The 20,652-nt window shown below is 44.0% G+C and overlaps 1 protein-coding gene across 1 annotated transcript in view; it reads right to left on the reverse strand.

Moving 5' to 3' along the window:
• RASGEF1B (RasGEF domain family member 1B) overlaps positions 1 to 10,175 on the reverse strand; it is a 370,888-nt gene extending 360,713 nt beyond the window's left edge. The window contains exon 1 of the mRNA XM_075066097.1: positions 9,807 to 10,175. Coding sequence (XP_074922198.1) covers positions 9,807 to 9,875 — 69 coding nt within the window. The 5' untranslated portion in view covers positions 9,876 to 10,175. The remainder of the gene's footprint in view (positions 1 to 9,806) is intronic.
• Positions 10,176 to 20,652: the final 10,477 nt, after the last annotated feature.

A 20,652-nucleotide genomic window follows, 5' to 3' on the forward strand; every position in this document is an offset into this window, starting at 1 on the left:
AGCAAATCAGCTTGGTGAACCCCAAATGTTCAGCATGGCGAACCCCAAACTACTGCCCTTTACTCATACAAAAAGAACAACATTTCATCCCCCTCACTCCCTCCACATTCAAGTGGTTTGTAACTCAACCCCAGCCAAAATCTATCACTTGGACAAGTTTGCTGGATACCTAGGTAGATTAGGTGTGAATGTAAATACAATCTGATCCTGAAGCCTTTCCCCTCAGCCCCCAGCTCATCACTAGCTGTCAAGGAGAGCTCATTTAGACTTTGCTTACAAATCATCATTTGAAATTATTAGGTTGGCCAACATCACTGAAATGAATGCACTGACATTACCATAAAAAACAACAGCTGTATAAGGAAGCTAGTCTATGTTCATGCTTTTTAAATCTATTATACTTTTTCAGATGCATGTATTTTATCATATACTGTATGTGCTTTTAAAGTGTGTATTGATGTTTCAATTTCAATTCAGATTTCCAAACAGTCTCTAAATTGGCATGTAACTAGTGGGGAGGGGGGGAATTCAGGGGGGATGTAGGGAAATAACTGGATCACACCTAAGGACTGCAGCTATGCAAGGCCAAGAGTACATTGCAAATCAGTACATTAGCACTATCCCTCTTCCTTGTGTTCTCACTCGGCCTGGCAGCACCAGAGTTTCTATAAAACTGGGGCCCAGGAGTCAGGACTCCTGGGTTCTATTCCTGACCGTTAGCAACTTGCTGTGGCATCTTGAAAAAGTCTTGTCACCTCCCTGTGAGTCAGCTCTCCAGCAGGCAAGGGCACATAGTGATCAAGCCTGTCAGAGGGCTGGGGAAAGGAGTGAGAATTCATTTACTGCTCGCAGTTATATTTGAGCATGAAAAGTGCTAGAAAGATTATTTATGTAATAAGATGTTTGAAAGACATCTCAGTGGTGACTAGCCCATTTTTAAAAATGTTCTGCCCTCTAAATGGCTGCATGGGATTGCCCCACTCTGAGGCCCCATTTATTTTTCCAATATAAATGTTGATTGGGGGTGGGGTCAGAAAATCCAAATTTAGACATTTTCAACCCATTCCAGAGTTCACATGCATGAAGAGAAACTTCAGTTCTCTCTATCATCAGTGACAGTGCAGCTCAGGCCTGTTGCGCCTTTGTCAAGGGTCCAGGTGGATCCTTTGCAAGGGTGCATATAAAGGTCAGCTCCAGTTTCATTGATCCTATTTCCATGGGGTGTCAATTGAAATGACTGTTTCAAAGGATCCCAGAGGGCCCCAATAGCACCCGGGGGAGGAAGGGGCAGAGTTTGAGTTCAAATAATGGTCACTCCCTAGTTTCTATCAAGTCCTAGCACACCACTAACAGATGCTTTGGGGCCTGTTATCATGCGCTGATGGGCACAAGGACTCTCCCATACACACCACAGACATGGAGAAAGGAAACCGCACCCAGAGGGAACGTAAAAACCAAACAAGGCTTCTTGGCACTTCTGCTCAGGAAGAGGGTGCAGATGGACAGCACAATGTGTGTGGATTGGGTTTTGGAGCCTGCTGGGGAAGACACTTACTTCTACAAAGATAATTATGAGGCGAGATCTTTGGCCACACGGCTATAGTGAGCTCTGCAAGGGCAGACTCCTGAGCCTGCTTGAAGCACTTTATAGAATCAGGGGCTTAGTCATCCACAGGCCCCTGAGGAAAAATATCACCTCCCCTCCCCTAGAAAGACATTAACCTGCAGCCTGTTAGAAAAGAGACTTGAATTTTAGCAGCAATTCTCTGCAGTCTTTGGATACCGTTCAGGTGAAGACCAACAAGAAATTGAAGTGATCAGTCTGGGCTAAGTGATGGCTAATCCACTATGGGCGTGCTAAAGGGGAGTAAGCAGGCTGAGCCTTTCTCCAGTACCTCTGTGCATCATGCGATCATTTGGCTGAAGGCCTGGAGATCACTGGCTAGCCATGCCAGCAGCATGTGTTGCCCCAAGTGGGGAGGTGCTTGAGTGATGCTTAAGCACTAGGCTGGCTATACCTTTCAGAGGCGTAACAAAGGGTCTCTCTCACTGTACTCCACTTTGGATCCATGCAGGCATTATGCCCTATTCCAGCTCTCAGCTGAAGAGAAGGTGCGTGGAAAGGCATGAAAATAATTGTACTCAAAAACATAAATTGGTTAAATCAGCATGAAGAAGCTTTTGCAGAGATCCAAGGTGCTGCAACCAGACGTATGTTACTATCAAAGCTTGCTCACAATCATACTATAACTTTTAATTCCTTTCAATTTGTCACTGACTATGGTGTTCCTACCACATACATTATGTTGGAGGGTTTCTTCTCTTTGAACCTACAGGATAGAAAGCAGGCTCTGCAAACTGTGATTAATTTTGTTGCACACTTGTTTGAGAGCAATACAAAAAAACATTAGCCCCAATAATTATTCAAGGCTGGAAAAATATGACCCTGATTAATTGGAAAAAAATTGATTCATTTTGAAGGTTGGACTGGTTTGTTTAGATGGAGAAAAATTTCTAAGCATAAAATAGTGTGTGACATTCCAAACAAACCCCATTCCCTACATGCTTGACAGTGCCTTAAAGGCACATTCCACAGAAAGGTGGTGGTGTGGCACCACAGTGGCCCTGGGTGGGCAGACTGCATCCCAGAGCTCCCGGGCTGGGTATGGTAGAGCCCAATCTGACAATCCTTTTCAACAGAGACTAGTATTGTATAGCTTGCACTGTGCCACTGACTGTGCTGGAAGTGTAGCCACTGGCTACCATATTCCTGGTGCAAGACATGAAGGCATTCACAGCTGTCACATCCTATAGAATCGCAGGGCCAGATCCTGACAGTCTGGCTTGTAGCAAATAGTCCCTTACTCCTAGAGAAGTCCCACCCATTTCAAGAGGGATAGCTTGGGGAACAAAGTACAACATGGTAAGAACTAGGCTGCTGGAGTCTGGCCTATAGATTTAAGGATAGAAAAGACCTACTCGGTCATGTACTCCAGGCCCCTGCCAGGGCTGGGCTATCCTCTATGGTATGTTCTTAAATCCAGATGGAAATGATTCAACCAATGGGACTTCCATCGGTCCCCTCCCCTCCCATCCCATCCCCTCCATCCACAGGGAACTTATTCAGTAATCTAGTCAACCTCCCTGACTAGGCTGCACTGTCTAGTGGACTTCCTAACAAGGGTAAGAAAAAGGGTCATTACTTGACTATCAACACGGGGGCGGGGGGGAAGAAAAAAGATTTGGACCAACTGTATTGTAAGGAGGCCTGAAAAGCTTTGTCATCATGGCCTTGAACTTCAGAATTCCTGCTTTGCACCTGAGCCTGCTCCGGTGACTTCGGGGGCCTGAACCTACACCACTAAAGAGCATCATTGCTGTTCTAGTTCAGTCATTCTCCCATTATTTTATTTGGGTTTTTTGGCTTTGTACGTATAGAGGATGCCGTTCTGTCCCCTATTAGTTATTGTAACTAGTACCTTACTTAGGGCTAGATTCTGACTTGGACACCCATAAGAGGGAGTAAAAACCTCTTGCGCATCCTTACACAGGCCACCTGAATCCTGGGTCCAAGTACATAGGAGTAAGTGAGGTTACTCACCCACTTCTTCCTGAAGCACGTGGACAGGGAGGGGTACAGAATGGGAGGGACCTTGGCTTTACTAAGTGAGCGCAACGGAGATGTGATCTACTGCTAGTATGGGTCAGCAAGAAGTAGCTATTCTCCAGGAACAAGAAGGAAGCAGGGGATGATCAGTGACTCAGAGGTGGGCAGGGAGTAGGTGGGGCTTTGGTTCCAATTCCTTATTCACTGAACAGCACAGCTGGACCAGGGCAGAAGTTTACTGCTGGTATAGAAGGTTAATTCCTTGTTAGAGAAGGGGGAACCACAAAGGAAACGGTAACTGATCCCTGGTCTATACTACAAACTTGTGTCAGTATAACTACATAAGCCACACCCACCAACACACATATACCGACCCAACTCCCAGTGTAGACAGCCCTATGTCAATGGGAGGGCTTCTCCTGTCAACATAGCTACTGCCTCTTGGGGAGCTGGAGTACCTACACCAACAGGAGAAGCTCATCATATAGATTTTATGCCATGGGGCAAATGTAAACAGACGGAGTCAGCATGGGGAGTAGGAAACTCAGCATCTTTCCCCCATAAGGATTCCACTGAAATCAATTGCATACTTGTAAGTGTGACACAGGACACGGCCCTAACTGATACATCCTTAGATCACTCCTGTGGAGTAAATTTTAATAGGCACATAATACAGATGGGAAGAACTGAGGCTCAGAGACATTAAGAGTGACCCAAAGACACTCAATCTGGGTTTTCTGATCTCACAGCCCCTCCTTCCCCCACGCCCCCTTTATTGCTCTGTTATTCCCACAAGACCATACTCCCTCTTAAATCCCATAAGATAGGGCTGCTTACTCCCTTGAAAGATACCATTCCAAACCATGCTTCTATCATACTCCCAGGCAGGAACTATGCTTGCTCTAAAATTTGCACCCACAGGGGGACTCTTGTTCACACTGTCACTCAGTTCCTAGGCTGCCCTCGAGTCCCTTTTAAAGCACAGGGTAAAAATGCTCCCAAATCCAACAGCAATTAGAACAAGTACCAAAAGTTTTGGAACCCTCAGCTCTGTGAGAAGCAGGGCAAGGAAGTGACAATCCACAGGCCTTTTCTCCGGTTCCTGAGACGAACAAGCTCAAGGGACAGCTCTAAGATAAAACTAACAGATGCTGCAACAAGCAGCAACGATAGATAAAAGACAAAACTAACGTGACTTGAATAGCAAGTGCACAAAGTTAACCTTATAAAACACAGTATTCACTGTGCATGCATGCACATGAGTGAGAAAAGGAAAATGTATGCAGTATGCAACTTTTTAATCAGGATGAGTTTGGGGTGGACACTTAACCCACAGCTTTGCCACTTGTAAGCAGAGGGCACTCAAACTTATGCTGGGTTTTTTAAGTCTAGAGATGGGATAGAATTGCTACTGCCTGTGCACATGGAGGCAAATTACAAAAAAACCTTTATGCCAAACCATGTATTCTCCACTGTGTGACAGGTTATTGAATAACTACTTTAGAAGCAATGTAGAGCAGTGTTTCTCAATGAATGGTCATTGACTGACACTGGTCCCTGAGATCCCTGACCGTTGAGGAAGGCAACAAGCTGGTAAAAAGTTGAGAAACACTGTTTTAGAGAGAGTTTTACATTTTTTTCCTTTGGAACAACATTCTTTTTATCCCTTCGCCTGTAGATCCAAGTACCTTATTTACCTGGTGTTCCAGCATGCAGAGCTCAATGGAAGCCAGGAAAACTACCTAAAAACAGCATTTTTTAGGCTTAAAAACATCATTGTTTTAAAGTCCATTCTCTTGGGCTCTTCCAGGGCTAAAACACATACTGGATCTTACTGGAAAGCTGGAAATCTCCCATCTAAATGGTGATATGAAACACCCCTTTCTAGTCATGACATTTTAATGGCTGGAAAGGCTGTCATTGACCCAGGACTGGGTCTTGCTTGCCCTTGGACTCAAGTAGAAATAACTGTGGCAGGGGAAGACCGTGAATGTCATTTGTAGAAAGGAAGAAAAAGTTTTGATGCAGGTTGATTGTTTTTTTAGCCAGCTGTTTGAAGGTGCTTAGGTATTTGGAGTATTGGAACATGTCTCCGGGAAGATGGATTAGTGGACAGAATGCCAGTGAGACGGTCAGAGGCGTATGATAAGTGAAGTTGTTACATGCTTCCATGATTTGCCATATAGAAATCAATTGCTTTCATCAATATGGTTTACAGGTAGATACACAGCCAGAGCTTGATGCTCTTGAAGCCTGCACTCAAAAGGGTGGGACAGAATTATCAGGGCTAATCTCAATTGTCAATTAACGTAACTTTCTAGCCCTTTTGGAAGATGTAAACTGACCACTAGGGCTGAAAGTTTGTCACTGACTTCACCCTTCCCATGACCGAGGTGGCCTCTGGAGTGTATAAAACCACACATTGCTGCTGGTGGTACTAGGGCCACTGCGAGCTCCTTCTCAGCTGACTACCTGCAGCTAAACCAGCTATTCTGCTGAATAGCAGTGTTTTCGCAGGCCTGGGCAGCATCGTCAGAGGACACTGAGATCAAGAACTCTTGTATTCTCATCCAGCTTTGATACTAACTCCCTCTGTACACTTGGTCAGAGTCACTTAACTTTTCTGCCTTATTTTCTTAATGGGGACAATAATAGCTACAGGTATTAGGTTTACATAATGCTCCCAAGGTGGAGAAGATCCCAAATGGGGCCTGGGAAGCCACGTACACATTACACTAGCCTTTACAAAGCAAAATGGACAGGCCCCAACATGAGTCTGGAATACAGGGAATGCAAAGGTGCCTTAAAGTCACTTTTGTCCTCTCCCATCCACCCATTCCCCAAGCGTAGGAACAGACTCAGAATTAAACCTCTTCTCGCTGCTGAATTCCTGTTCAATCTTTGGCAAGTCACTTAATCTGAGCCTCAGCTTCCCATCTATGCAATGAGGACAACAGCACTTCCCTAGTTCACAGAAGAGATGCAAGGCTGAATCTCTTAGGGATTGTAAGGCACTCAGACACTATGGTAATAGTGGGCTATAGATGTACCTAATATGGGTAGATAACGTGGTTCTGCAAAGCACCTAGCCCATGCTGTTTCACTATACACTCAATAATAGGTTAATCCCTAAAGCTCCATAATTGTTATGCTAGATTGACTGAGCAGGGCGGAAGCATATTGTACATGGAAGAAAAACAGGAGAATAAATCTTCCCTCTTCTGTCTGGTAAACAACACTTTTGAGAAACTTAAAACAAATGTTGCAAATGGACAGAAACGTTACAATTTTTAAACACACTATTAGGCAAATGTCTTGTATTTAAAAATAAAACCAAAATGAAATAAGAAAGCTTTTCTAAAAAGAGCTCTCACCAAATGCTTCAAGATATTTTCATGGTGCTACAATCTCCAGGCTGTAGGAAGCAGACTCCTCCAGGGGAGCTGGCTAATTTTAGCTCCAGCTGGGAGCCCATCTGCTATGACTGTGTTTTTATGGCACTTTTTAACTGCAGAGTTTACAGGGCTCTGTAATGTCAGAGCAGCTTCTTGGACTCTGTTAATTTCTCCCAACAGTCTGTGGGTGAAAGTTTTACCATTGATTTCAATGGGAGAAAAGTTAAGCTAGCAGTGAACAGTTTTGAAAATTCCACATTGTTTGTCTTAGTTGCTTAGGATCAGGGATTCCCGCAGTGAGCAGTGTGGATGGAGAAGAGTGCTAAGTGCAAAGGTAGGTTATGAATACCAACTGGAGGCAAATTCCCATCTTGCCTAGGGTAACTACATATCCTCCCCACACAAATCCAGAGCACCCGCAGCATCCATTGTGAAGTGAATAGGAGAGAAAAGTGCAGTTTCCCCTAATGGAAGGGAGAACAGGACTCATTTGTAATTTATTGTTAATATAAAAAGGATTCTTTACTGGGGCTGATGGACACAGACAGGCCCTGGCCTAAGCACTCAAAGACCCTAAATCCTGCAATGAGATCCACCTGGGCAGATCCTTATGCCTTTTCAGCATCCTGTTTACTTCAGTGGAACTCCATGTGGGTGTAAATGTTCACCTAAGATGATCCCTTTGCAGAATGAGAGCCAGAGAAGACAATTCAGACTCCATTACGGAGGATGCTCAGCATTTCTCAGGATCGGACCCACAGTAACCCCACCTAGACGTTCAGTGAATAAGAGTCTCTCATATAATTACACTGTTTGTGGAAGAGCACAATTATTTACTGAATTAACACTTGTTAATGTAACGAGCCAAATCCTGAAGTCCTTGCTCAAAGATTCCATTGCTCAGAGGGGGGATTCTATTCCCAAGCACAGCTTCCAAATATACTGTAAGTGGAGCTGCAGCAGCCTTTAGAAGAGAAACCACCACATTGTTACTAACAAACAAAGCTCTAAGACTCTGCCTGAGGGAAGGCAGTGCCTACTACACCGCACAGTCGGTTATCTAGGGCTGGTTGAACAGTTGAAAATCTCTCTTGTAAACATTCATTCTAGTTCAAAAAATAAAACAGATTGGACTTGCTTATTTCACATTCCCCTTCTGCAAGCATTCAAGTGGCTGAGTCTACTAGCAGGGATACTTGCAAAGAGCTGATTTTGTGTTTGAATATCCGCTGAAGATGAACGCAGATTGCATATTTGAAATTTGTACTGTGATGGTTGGTTACATCAGTCATCCAATCACCAGACTGAAAGTGCTATTTATGTAAGACCAACACAGCTTGAATTTTGGAATCCACATATCAACTATTTGGTGGGGGAGGGAAGACTGCTAAGAAAATCATATATAATTGCAAGATTCTCAGTGTATTTTGTCTGAAGTCTGCTTGGGTGCATTCATTAAACTGAGTGAGATTAAGTTTGACAAATAAATTATTATTTGCTAAGCCCTATTTACATCTCTGCCTGGTCCAATTTACCCTGATGGCTGTTACATAATTATTTGAAAATAATAAATGAAGAGATCCTTTTGGAAAAAAAAAATCCTGGGACAATGTCTGTACTGGGATGGAGGCAGGACCGGTGCTAGAGTTTTTCGCGCCCTAGGCGCACGGCCAGTTTGCTTCCCCGCGCGCCGCTCCCTCAGCTCCGGTGGAGCTGCCGCAGCCATTTCTGTGGTGGGTTTGTTGGTCCGCGGCTCCGGTGGAGCTGCCACAGCAGTGCCTGCGGGAGGTCCACCGGAGCCACGCGGGACCAGCGGACCGTCCGCAGGCACGACTGCGGCAGGTCCACCGGAGCCGCCTACCAATGGACCCTCCGCAGACACGACTGCGGCAGGTCCACCGGAGCCACCTGCCCCCCCCCCAGCAAAATGCCGCCCCCCGAAAATCCTGGCGCCCTAGGCGATTGCCTAGTTCACCTCAATGGAAGCGCCAGCCCTGGATGGAGAACAGCCTGAAGGATCGCTTTAGGTTTCATATAGCACTTCTATAATAAGTAAACAGTTAAAATCTCCCAACTAATCACATGCACATTAGACACCTGCAGTTAATTCTAACCTGCGCACTGTTCATTAAGAGTCACTGGAGACTCCAATTGACTAATAGTGGGCTTTGGACAGGGCCTTACCTTATAAGAATCCTACTTCGCAGAGCAAAGCCTTACTTAGATAAAACTGCAGTTGAAAACACTGGGAGTTTGGCTGTGTAGGAAGTACAGAAGAGGCATTTCTCTCATGTTCCAGTTCTGCGGCAATTGATAAGCTTCATGTTCAGAACCTTATTCTTTCCATTTCACGGTCAGATTATTGTGACCTTTAGTTGTTATTTTTCCTTGCAAGAATGAGAAAGGTTCACGTCAAAAGTACTTGCCACTTCCCAGACCACAACCAAGTACTTTGTTTGGTCTCCTTTTGTTAGAGGATACAGCTAACTTGAAATGCAGGGGGAGGGATGTTCATTTTAGAAGCCAGTCGCTTCTCGGGCAAGTGGGAAATGGCAATAGCATGCAGTTAAACTGCAACTCCTTGACAGCTAACACACTAATCTGTCAGCTGGGAAGCTACCCTACTGAGGTTTACCACAACACAGAAAGGCGAATGCAAACGCCAGTTTTGTGCCCTCATCCCTGCACTTCAGAGGGGGACAATGAACATTAGCCACGCTCAGACAGCATCTTTGAGACGTCTGGAAAAGACACACAATCAGAGCAAGAGGTCAAACAGCACCATTGCACACACAAGCACCTACCTCAAACATGGAAGAGGTGCCCTTGTCCGGCAACGTGCAGCCCAGGAGCTCTGCAAGAAACTTTGCCATATACAAGCAGGGAAGAAGGGGTCTTTCTAACAGATCTTGTCAGGGCGCCAGGTAAATATCCTTTGGCAATAGGAGCTCAGCAGGGAAATTCTTCCTCACAGCAAAGCTTTTGCCATTCTTTCAAGTGTTATCCAAGCTGCCTCCTTGCATCTTCCTGGTCTAGCATTTTGAAGTGCCGTATAGGTTTGCCAGGCTGTAGCCTAGATGGTGTAAAAAACAAACACACAAATGGAATAAATAACCGGTACTGTGCCTGGGCTTTTTGATGTTTGCTTCTAGCCTTTCCCGCTGAATGTCACTATTATCATAGTAAAGGAAAGGGGCCCCACCAAGGGGGTGACAAGAGGGACAACACTGCCCAAGTGCAGGCAGGCAGCTGGAGCAAAGCACTGAGAAATAGCCTGTGTTCTCCTGTGGCAGAGGATTTACCCGGCGCAGAGTGACACATACCCACAGACAGCTAGGAGCACAGCATCCCAGCTAGGACAAATTCTTGCTCCTGCTGCACTTGGGGATTTCCACCGTATTTTCCCTTTTCTGTCACAGAACTTGAATAGAATTCCCATTCCCCTGTTCCCTCCACCCCCTCATATAGAACATCCCTGGGACAGTGCCCTTGGCCAAGCTGAGCTCAGTGTCACCAGCCTAGGGGGCTTTGATTAGGGAAACAGATTGCCCTCGGTGTGAGGGGGCTGCATGCTACTCCAGAGGATTGGGCTAGGGTGTTGCAGACAGCACCTCTGAATTTAGCAGAATCGATGCAATAAACCAGGAAGCTTCTGATCAGCTTGGACAACCCGGATCTGAATGTGCATCAATACACTGAATTCAAGGAGTGTCTCGCTACCCAGCCTTGCATAGTCACCCTGACCCCACAGCAGCGCCAGCAGTTATAACCATGGCTGCTTTTCTTTTAGAAGAGAGGTTATTAGATTCCAAATGATCCTACAAGCCTTCTCTTTCCAGAGAAACTTACAGCTAACAGTTCACTTGTATCAGATTTTCCATACATTCACTGTTTTTATGCACCAAATAGCTCAACCCAAGAGGGTCCGATCTTACTTCCACTGAAATCAATGACAAAGCTTCCAGCAATTTCAGCAGCTGCTGAGTAGTTGTTATCATGCTAACAGCAAACACAGGCACACACCAGAATAAGAAGTTTGCAATTAATTTAGTATTTCAAAATAGTAGTGCCAGATTTTTTTAAATAGAGTAGCAAAGATTTTTGTTCTGTTTGTACAGCACCTAGCACAACGGGGTCCTGGTCCGTGACTGGGGCTCCTAGGAACTACCACAATACAAATAAACAAAAGAGTCATTTTATGGGTAGTGAGGTTCCAATTGTATGGCTAAGATTTTCAAAGCTGCCTGAAGGTATTAAAATTATTATGAATTTGGTATGCACCTCTCTCAGACTAAGATTCCCCCCCAAGCTGAATATTGATGGACTTCCACTGACTGGTCAAGAAAGTTCACTGCACTACTCGCCTGAAGGAAACAGTAGCATCCATTGTCCATCAGATATCTGACAAACTCCCTTACTAGCAGACAGCTAAGGCTGGGATCTTTCAATTGGATCCAAGTGGACTTTTGCACCCATGCATATCCCCCAGTGACTTCAGAGCTCTTTCTGCACACAACCAATTGTAAAACCTGGGCTTTAGTTATTGTTCCATTTCTATTGCAGAAGAAAATGTTTAACGTCCTTTCCCTGATATTATACATCTTGACACATGTCAGCAGTTAAGAAATCAGTGCATTTTGGAGGTATTTAAATCCTGATAATGCAAGTGTCAAAGATAACCCAGGTAGGATTAGAATAGACAAAAGCTGCTTTTCTAAGAAATAAATCCTTAACAAATTCCAATATACTCTGTCCTCAAACTGAAAATATACCAATGCTGTGCTAAAGAGACCCAGACCTATGCAGACTGACCTAACCCAATAACACGTGTGAATGAATGAAATAACGTCCAGGGCACCCAGAATTTTGTAAGTAACTTTGCTTCTTCCTCTGCAGGGCAGGTTGAAGGGACAGGCGAGCAGGGTTGTTGGTCTGGGCATCATTTTCCAGGGGTGCCACTCTGATTGGTCAGCTGTTTTAACATTCATTGATTGCAGTGGAGGTTTTTTGCACCCCACTGATTGGCCAGCCATGGGATTTAGTTTTTTGGTGGGGAGGGCACCAAAAACGTTTTCTGCCCTGGCTGGCCAATGTGCATTGTTATCAGTGGAGTTACAGCAATTTACACCAGCTGGTCCCACATCTTTAAAAGAGTTTCACAGAATCCCAATAAAAACTATAATGGTCCAAGAGTATTTTCAAAGCTGTTCCATAGAAAATTAGTTTAGACTCCCAGAGTAGTGGCTGAAATGGTGTGTTAGGTATCATTGCACAAGTCCTAGTCTTGTGGCTATTAAGAAGCTTTGTATCACAGCAATTATAGCTCCCTCCTCCCTATCAGTCTTCTAATTGAATCTGTATTTTCATGCAGTCTCCCAGGCCAGTTTGGCTGGATTATCTAATCTACTTTTACTGGTGAAGATAATGTTGTCACACAAAATGAAGTATTGTGCTATTATCATGAACCTCGAGTGGATTAGAAGGAGGAGGAATGAGGGACGAGTCGAATAATCACGTTAATAAAATCTTATTTGTAAACAGAATTGTTTTTCTGCCCAATGCAAATTTGTTTTGCAATTAAGTCAAGAATAGAGTTCCACTTTATGCATATTAGTTTTGAGAACAGTGAAAGTGAACACTGCAGTTCTTAGAACGCCAGTAGGAAATGGCATACATTGCAAATATTTTGACATATTCATATCGGCAAACAACCATACTATCAATAAAGCCATTGAAAATTATTAATAAAACTTTTCTTAATATCCTCTAACTTTATAATACTTAATATTGGTAGAGTGCTATAGAACTAATTAATCCACTCTACACACCTGTGGAAGGAAAATTTGATTTATCTTGACACATTGATTGGTTTCAATTAATAACTACTTGGGAAAGAGACCTCGGCATCATCGTGAACAGCTCAATGAAAAACTTACGCTTAAAATCCAGCAGTGAACGAACAGGGAAAACAAAATACTGGGTGGTGTTAAGGAAGAGAACGTAACACTGAAAATGTTAGAATGCTATTATATAAATCAATGGTACCGCCTCCCCTCCAATGCTCAGTTCTGCTCACCTCATTTCAAAAGAGTACAGCAGAATCAGAAGGCCTGGAAAGTACAGGCATGGAAAGACTTCCCTAGAAGGAGAGATTAAAGAGATAAGGAAAGGACAGGAGAGAACAAGAGGCAACGTGATAGAGAAGCATCAAATAATAAATGGTACAGAGAGGGATAGTCAGGTGCTTCTATGTATGCTTTTCCAGAATAGAAGAACAAGGGGATGCCGAATACAATTCAAAGGCAATTCATTTAAGACTGATAAAAAGTGATCCATTTTTTTAAACAGTGCGTAATTATACCTATGGAAATCCCTGCTAGAAAGCATCAGGGAGGCAATAAGCTTGGCTGGATACAAAAATTCAAGACAAGATAAATGACAGCCTGTCTGCAGTTGTCTTAGATAGAATAAACATTTATAAAAGATGCAAATCCTCATGCTTCAGGACAGAAGCCAATTACATACTGCCTGCAGGTAAGAAGAATCTTCTGCTATGGATGAGCCTGTTATTTTATCACTACCCATTCTGAGGAAAGGGGGTTACACTTTGTGAAGCTATTCGGTACCAGTGACTGTCAGAGACAAGACACAGGATCAGCTGGACCCTGGGCCTCCTTCTGTATGACAGTTCCACAGGCAGATCTGATTATTTTGAAAACAGCTGTGCCTCATGAGAATTTGGGGTTAATGGGCCAAATTAGAGGTTGTTTGAGCAATAAACTCCTGAGCAATGCAGGCATTCCTGTTTGCACATATTATGGCTCTGACCCTCCCCAAACTGATATCTGGGGGAAGTTCTACACCCTGGGTTATACATGAGGTCAAACTAGATAATCACAGTAGTCCCTTTCTGACCTTGGACTCTATGAGTCTCAATTAGTGACTTGCAGCCAGTGCCCCCTTGGGGAAGCAATATTATAGAAGCTATTCAGGGTAAAGGTTGGATCTACAAACATGGCATAAGCCAAGTTAACATTAAACCTCACAGTATCCCTTTGCAGTAGGTACTATTACATCCGCTTCACAGGTGAGCGAGTAAGCTGACACATCAAGGATCGATGACTTTTCCAAAGTTACACAGCAAGTCCATCAGAGAGTTGGGAACAAAATCCAGGAGCCTGGTTTCCTAATTCCAGGTTCCAAACACCAGATTAGATTCTTTCCTGCTGTAATTCCACTGAAGTCCTGTACTGAAGCCGAGTTTTGAACCCCACACTTTATGGTGAACAGAATCCAGAGGTGGGCAGCAAAAGTGATAGAGGTTGAAAAAAACTGAGCACCTTTAGTCTACAGAAGAGAAGACTGGGGGTGGAGGGTAACAATCTTCAAATATACAAGAAGGAGGACAATGATCAATTATTCGCCACATCCACCAAGAGGAGGACAAGTAGTAATGGGCTTAGTTTGCATCAAAGGAGATTTAGTTTAGATATTAGGAAAACATCTGAGATTTCACCTTCTGTAAATGGCAGCCCCAGGCACCAGTGAGGAGGGGGACCTCAGCCCAACTGGAAGCAGGGAGGCTTGGACCAGCCCGACATGGGGAGGGTCGGGGGGACAAAGGAACTTGGGCCAGCCCAGGGGTGTCCCATTTTCCCTTGGTGGGGGCATTAAAAGAAGTTTCTTTCCTTGCAGAATTTACATAAATGCTAGGCAGAATTTCAGTCCCTGGGCTCAATGGCAAAAATCCCATGGACTTCATTGAGGCCAGGGTTTCACCCAAATGCAGTTGTTTTTACCATTAATGTTAATAATGGCAATTGTCAGCATGGATATAGGTCAACTTTGAGGAACTTTAGCATCAAGGCACTTTGTACACTCCGATTACAATGCTAACACACCATTAAAACTTGAATGTCATTAAACAAGGCAGCCATCTCAGGCCACGTCTACACTACGGTATAATATCGAATTAGCTAAAATCGGTTTTATAAAACTGATATTATAAATTCGATTTCATGCGGCCACACTAGGCACAGTAATTTGGCGTTGTGCGTCCATGGTCCGAGGCTAACGTCGATTTCTGAAGCGTTGCATTGTGGGTAGCTCTTCCGTAGCTATCCCATAGTTCCCGCAGTCTCCCCCGCCCCTTGGATCGGTTGAATCAATTATGGTTCGGGGTGGTTTGGGTAAATGTTCGTCGTCATCCCTCGGGAAACACACTGAAATCCTTTTCGCAGCCGTTTTCCCCTCTGGATTGCCCTGGCAAGATCATAGCATGGAACCACGGAGCCCGTCAAGCTTTTTTCCGCACTGTATTTACGAGCACAGAGAGAAGAGGCGATAACTCCAGCGCTACACCAGCAGCATCACGTGCTTTAATGATTAGCAGAGATGTACCGGTCGGTCTGTACCGTCTATGCCAGAGAAAACTGGCAATGAATACAGTTCTCCGCGTACTGTCCGCTGACAATGCCCCTGGCTGAATCGGCCAAGCAACGCAAAAGCAAAATTGGGATGACCACGGACTAGAGTCAACCCTCCCTAGGTTCTAAAAATAAGCATCGCCCGAGAATGGGCAAGTATAAGGGCAGTGTTCAAGCACATCTCTCGTCAGAATCAACAGGGTGCCTCCAACAACACCCGACCCGTGCCTTACTCCTCCCCCAACCTTCCGGCACTGGGGCAGCGTCCCCCCATTTGTCATGAATATAAAGAATGCAGAATAAGAAACAGAGACTTATTAGGAGATAAAAAGGGGGAAGGCAGCTCCCCGGGCTATGACATCCAGGCAGACGGAAACTTCCTTACACAGGAAGGGAAGGCTGAGAACTAGCCCCAGTTTATAAATGAAGACAGTACAGCCGTCGTACCATACTGATACGGGACATTCATTTTTACCCAGCGCCCGCAGCTCACCTGAAGGCAGCCAGGAGCACAAACACGTGATGCAACGATAATCAGTCAAATGTCCTACACCTGGAGGGAGAGGAGCAGATACTCTCTCACTGCTGCAGCATCGCGTCTACCAGCAAGCATAAGCACATAGGGTGACATTGAAAGAAGTCAAGAAATGATTTCTCCCTTTCTTACGTGGAGGGGGGGGGGGGGAACGAGCAGCTATCCTGAAGCAGACACTGGTTATGAACTACAGATCATGGGGCTCAGCCAGGAATGAAATTACGCAGAGATGCGCTGCTGTGGGATAGTGGAGTCTCGTCATACCCCTCCCCATGAGTCGTCCTGAGATCTCTGGCTGCCCGGTGCTTGTCACCACGTGTGTATCCTGGGATTTTTCAAACGCTGGCATTCGGTCGTAACGGAGCATGATACCAACAGATTTGTCCATCACAGCGAATAAAATCAGTAGTCCGTACGGTCCATGCTGGACTCATGGTTTTTTTTTTTTTTTATTTTTTTTTTTTTTTTTTTTCCTTTGATGAACGGCATGCCACCGCGTGCGACAGAGCTCACGCTGGCCACAGAATGTATTCAAAAAGTTCGCAGGCTTTCCTGTTTAAACACCCTACCGCTGCCATCCGCGAGTTAGATTGCGTTCCAGAAGCGGTCAGTGTGCCACTGTGTGATACGCCCGGGGGCCAAAACTCGTGATTCCAGTCCACCACTATGCGAATGCCGATATTGAATTACGAATTATAGTACTCCTCCGTCGGCGGTGGAGTACAGAAATCAATTTAAAGAGCCCTTTATATCGATATAAAGGGCGTTGTAGTGTGGACGGGTACAGCGTTAAATCGATTTAACGCTCTTTAAATCGATTTAAACGCGTAGTGTAGACCAGGCCTCAAAGAGACTGTCCTGAAATAGCGAAGCAAAGTTAGCAATTTCTCTTTGTGAGCTAACTTGAAGGTAAATTTTTCTAATTAGCATGCAAGATAAGAGCATGTGCTCTGTCCAAAAGGCAATCAGAATGAGAAATCTGACATCTTAACATTTTGTAAGATAATGAAAGCAAAGCTTTCCCCCTTTTTTTTTTTTCCCTTCGCCATCCCTCCAAAACACTGCATGCTGTTTGAAAGCAGGCCTGTTCTAACTAACACTGGAGAAATTAGTAATAGGCCCTGGGACCACAGTTTTCTCTCCACTCTTTTTTTTTTTTTAAGCTTTCTAACTGTAGACTTAATTTATTGAAAATATTTCAGAGGGAAAAATCAACCTGTTTGGATGAATTACCTTTACAAGGAGTGTTGCAGAAGGCATTAAAAAATAGATGATGCAGTTAATCTGTCCGATTTTCTTTGAAACCCCTTCAGTAATGTAGCCGGAGACAGGGTTGCGGCTGGTTTATAATCAAGTACCGATAGTTAAAAAAGAAACCTTGACAGGCAGTCACATAATGATAACAATCAGATTGCCTTCCCAAATGATAAGAGCACTCCAGCAGAACACGTGGTCCAAAGAAAATGACCTTCCTGGACACCCTGAGGAACCTACCAATAGTATTTGCCCCTAGTGGTGAAACTGTCAGACATGTCATCTTTGATATCAAAGTGTAATAATACTCGAGTGAGCATTTGATGCAAAATTGGTGGGTATCATCACCTGATCTAAAATTCTTTCAGATCTGATCCTTCTACATTTCTATGTAGCTCAGATGTAGCATTGATGCATTTTTTCATGAGACACAGATATTGAAGAAATGTTAAGATGGAAAATATTGAAAAGGAAAAAGAGATGAGGGGAAAAGAATACACCAAAGATATATAATGTAAGCTTTTTAAAATAGGATCAGAGATTCTTCCCTAAGCCCGTTGGAATATAAATACTTGGTGTCGAGAACCTCTTGAGGGAGATTTATGATTTATGGCAAGAGCTGTTAGATGCTGTGTCGTCTTTAGGAGATTACACATCACCTTCAGGAACCGTGCTGTTGACTGTATTCATTCACTTGGGGAAAAAACATAAAAGATCCTAAATAGTTGTCTCCCCTACCCTGTAGTCCTCTCTGCATTTCATGCAGAGGGTATCAAGTCACAGGCACTTTAATTTCATTCCACGCAAACTGTCATTTTAGTAGGGGAAACAGCAAGGAGTCTTGCAACAAGGTCCTTTCCAGATGAAACCAGCAGAAACAGATGCCTGCCATGTACGCACCAGAAGGAGGCTATAAATGTAAACTGTGCAAAGACTGTTGCCTACAATAGCCTATGGGAGGTAGTAATGTTGGTGGGGGAAGCAGGAGGGAGGGTAAAGGAGGGTCTTAGAAAAGAAAGAAATGCCCATCTGATTACAAGCTGTTTCTAGTGTTTGTGTCAGACGGAGACACTAAGTATATCTGGACTTTTCTGGATGGATATAGTTGTCAATGCAAAGCTCTTGTAGATGAATCAATTATCTTAAACCAGAGTGTAGGATTATTAGGCAAAAACTCCAGGGCCACATTCAGGCTTAGATGTCAGGGGATGCTTGACCCAATGGTGCCAGGGCTAAATCTGGTCCTCCTGTTCCAATTAGACAATGCCTTTTCCTTCTCATTGCTTCCAATACTGTCAATCATGAACTAGGAACAACCCAGAACCATCTGTGCTAGGAAAACCTTAGTCACAGTGGTTCAGATCTTCAGATGGCATAAACTGGTGTAGCTCTATTCAGTGGAGCTAAACTCATTTATTCCAGCTGAGAATCTGGTCCACAAAGTCTAGGATGTATCGATCACCTGCCACGATGGTTTCACTTCATCAGTTATGTAGAAAACAACATTCTGGCTCAACAAACTGCTTCCTTCCCAAACTTTTCACTTCCCTGATAAAGTCTTTGTGTGGGAATAGCCATAATTTTTCATTCCTTTGGCTTTTATATTTTCTTAATACTCTACAATCTAGATTCAGTCTTCTCCATCACATCTTCTGCTATGAATATTTTTCCTTGGTATTATTTTCTGAAGATACTGAAAAATAATAATAATAATCCTATATTGTAGCTTCTAATGGATTATAATTCTTGTCACTTGCATGGGGAGGTTTTCAGATTCCATAAACAGCTCATTCTTTCATTGATCAGTGTCAGTTCTGCATAGATTGAGGAAGCATTTAATTAGCTGTTTCCAACTAAAATCCGATACACCGGCATAAATCTGGAATCCCACGATGGAAGACCTAAAAACAGTTACCTGCTCCATTTATCTAGCTATCTGTCCAGCTCCCATTGCCACAGTATCTTAAACATCTGTCTTTATAAAGGTCTAAGCCCTTGTATAAAAGCTGCCACTTGAAATATATGAGAAAACCTGAAAGGAGAAATAAAGGCTTCCAGCCAAACGAGGTAATAGTGTTTCTGGCAATGTGACGTCTAATGAGCTGTAAAGGTTGGTTCCAGAGAAAGGTGTTACTTTTGACCACTCCTTCCTAGAAGTAGGATCCTGGGGTCAAATGAAATGCTGATGTGGAGAGTGTTTCAGATCTAAGGCTGGCAGTGTACGGCTATTATATTTTTTACAAGCTGTAAAAGGGAGGAGAAATCACCCAGACCATTCTAACTGCCAGCCAGAGAGCAGAATGCTGCTAATAAAAGCATTCATTCTGTGCCTTCCTGGTTAGGCTCATTTTAGCAGCATGATCTAGGACGTCACCCCCTTATTCATTTTTCATGAAATGAGCCACTCATCCCTGGTCGCTGTAAGCAGGATGCTGGAATTTGTCACCATGCCACTGCCACTGACTGCACAACATTGTCTTGTCTCTGGGTATCAGGCACTGAAAGGGGGAGCAGGGAGCAACTATCAAACATTGCTGAAGCCCAGATGTACAGAGAGAATTACACAGCATGCGCACACAGATGTCTTGGGTGCTCACTGGATGGCACATAAGGGACGACTCAGATCCATGGGCCTGATGCAGTGCATCCAATGACTTCAGTCTTTCCCTTCACTTTCATGGGCATTGACTCTGGCCCAGAAAGAACAGCTATTTTTGTCAAGGTAGGGCCCAGCAAACCTCTCAGCTCCTTTTCTCAACATATAACAACATCCTCCAGGACCCTGGGTATACTATTTAAAGAGTCTCCCTCTACCTTTTTACTAGGAGGTGAGATATTCTCTATGCTTCTAGATACTTTAAGCATATGATGATGTCCTATTGATTTCACTGTCGTAGGTATGGGCTGTGCTGAACCAGGGTCATAATAGAGAATAATTGCTAGAATCTCAGAGTATTCTATCTATTGTAAAAAGGTACAAGGGAAAAAGAAGTTTGAACTATGTCTGCTATATAAGCCTGTCACCATAGAGATACAACTCAGACTGCATTTTGTTTAAATCATTCTACCTTAACTCTGAGCTGGTCACAGAAGGGTCAAGCTATGCCCATGCTCAATTGCACTCAGAAATGGTGCACTGACATTTCTTTGCTTCTGCTGATGCTGGTTGAATTACAATAGCTGCTACCGTCTCCTTGGTCCCTTTTGAACTCTGCAATGTTCCAGGGACTGCAGGATGTTTTTAGTGCTGCCTTTGAAACATGCACTCCCATGAAGGTTTCCTGATGGTATTTACTTAGGAGCCAGGCAGGGCAGAGATGTCAGACAGAAAGATTACTCACTGTGATGTGATAAACATAGAGTGCTAGCCATTTGACCATTGGCTCACACTATCTGGGATGGTGTTCGTCCACAAAACGGATTTTTTTCCTCCCT

This window comes from Chelonoidis abingdonii, chromosome 5 (assembly GCF_003597395.2).
Source record: "Chelonoidis abingdonii isolate Lonesome George chromosome 5, CheloAbing_2.0, whole genome shotgun sequence".
NCBI lineage: Eukaryota > Metazoa > Chordata > Testudines > Testudinidae > Chelonoidis > Chelonoidis abingdonii.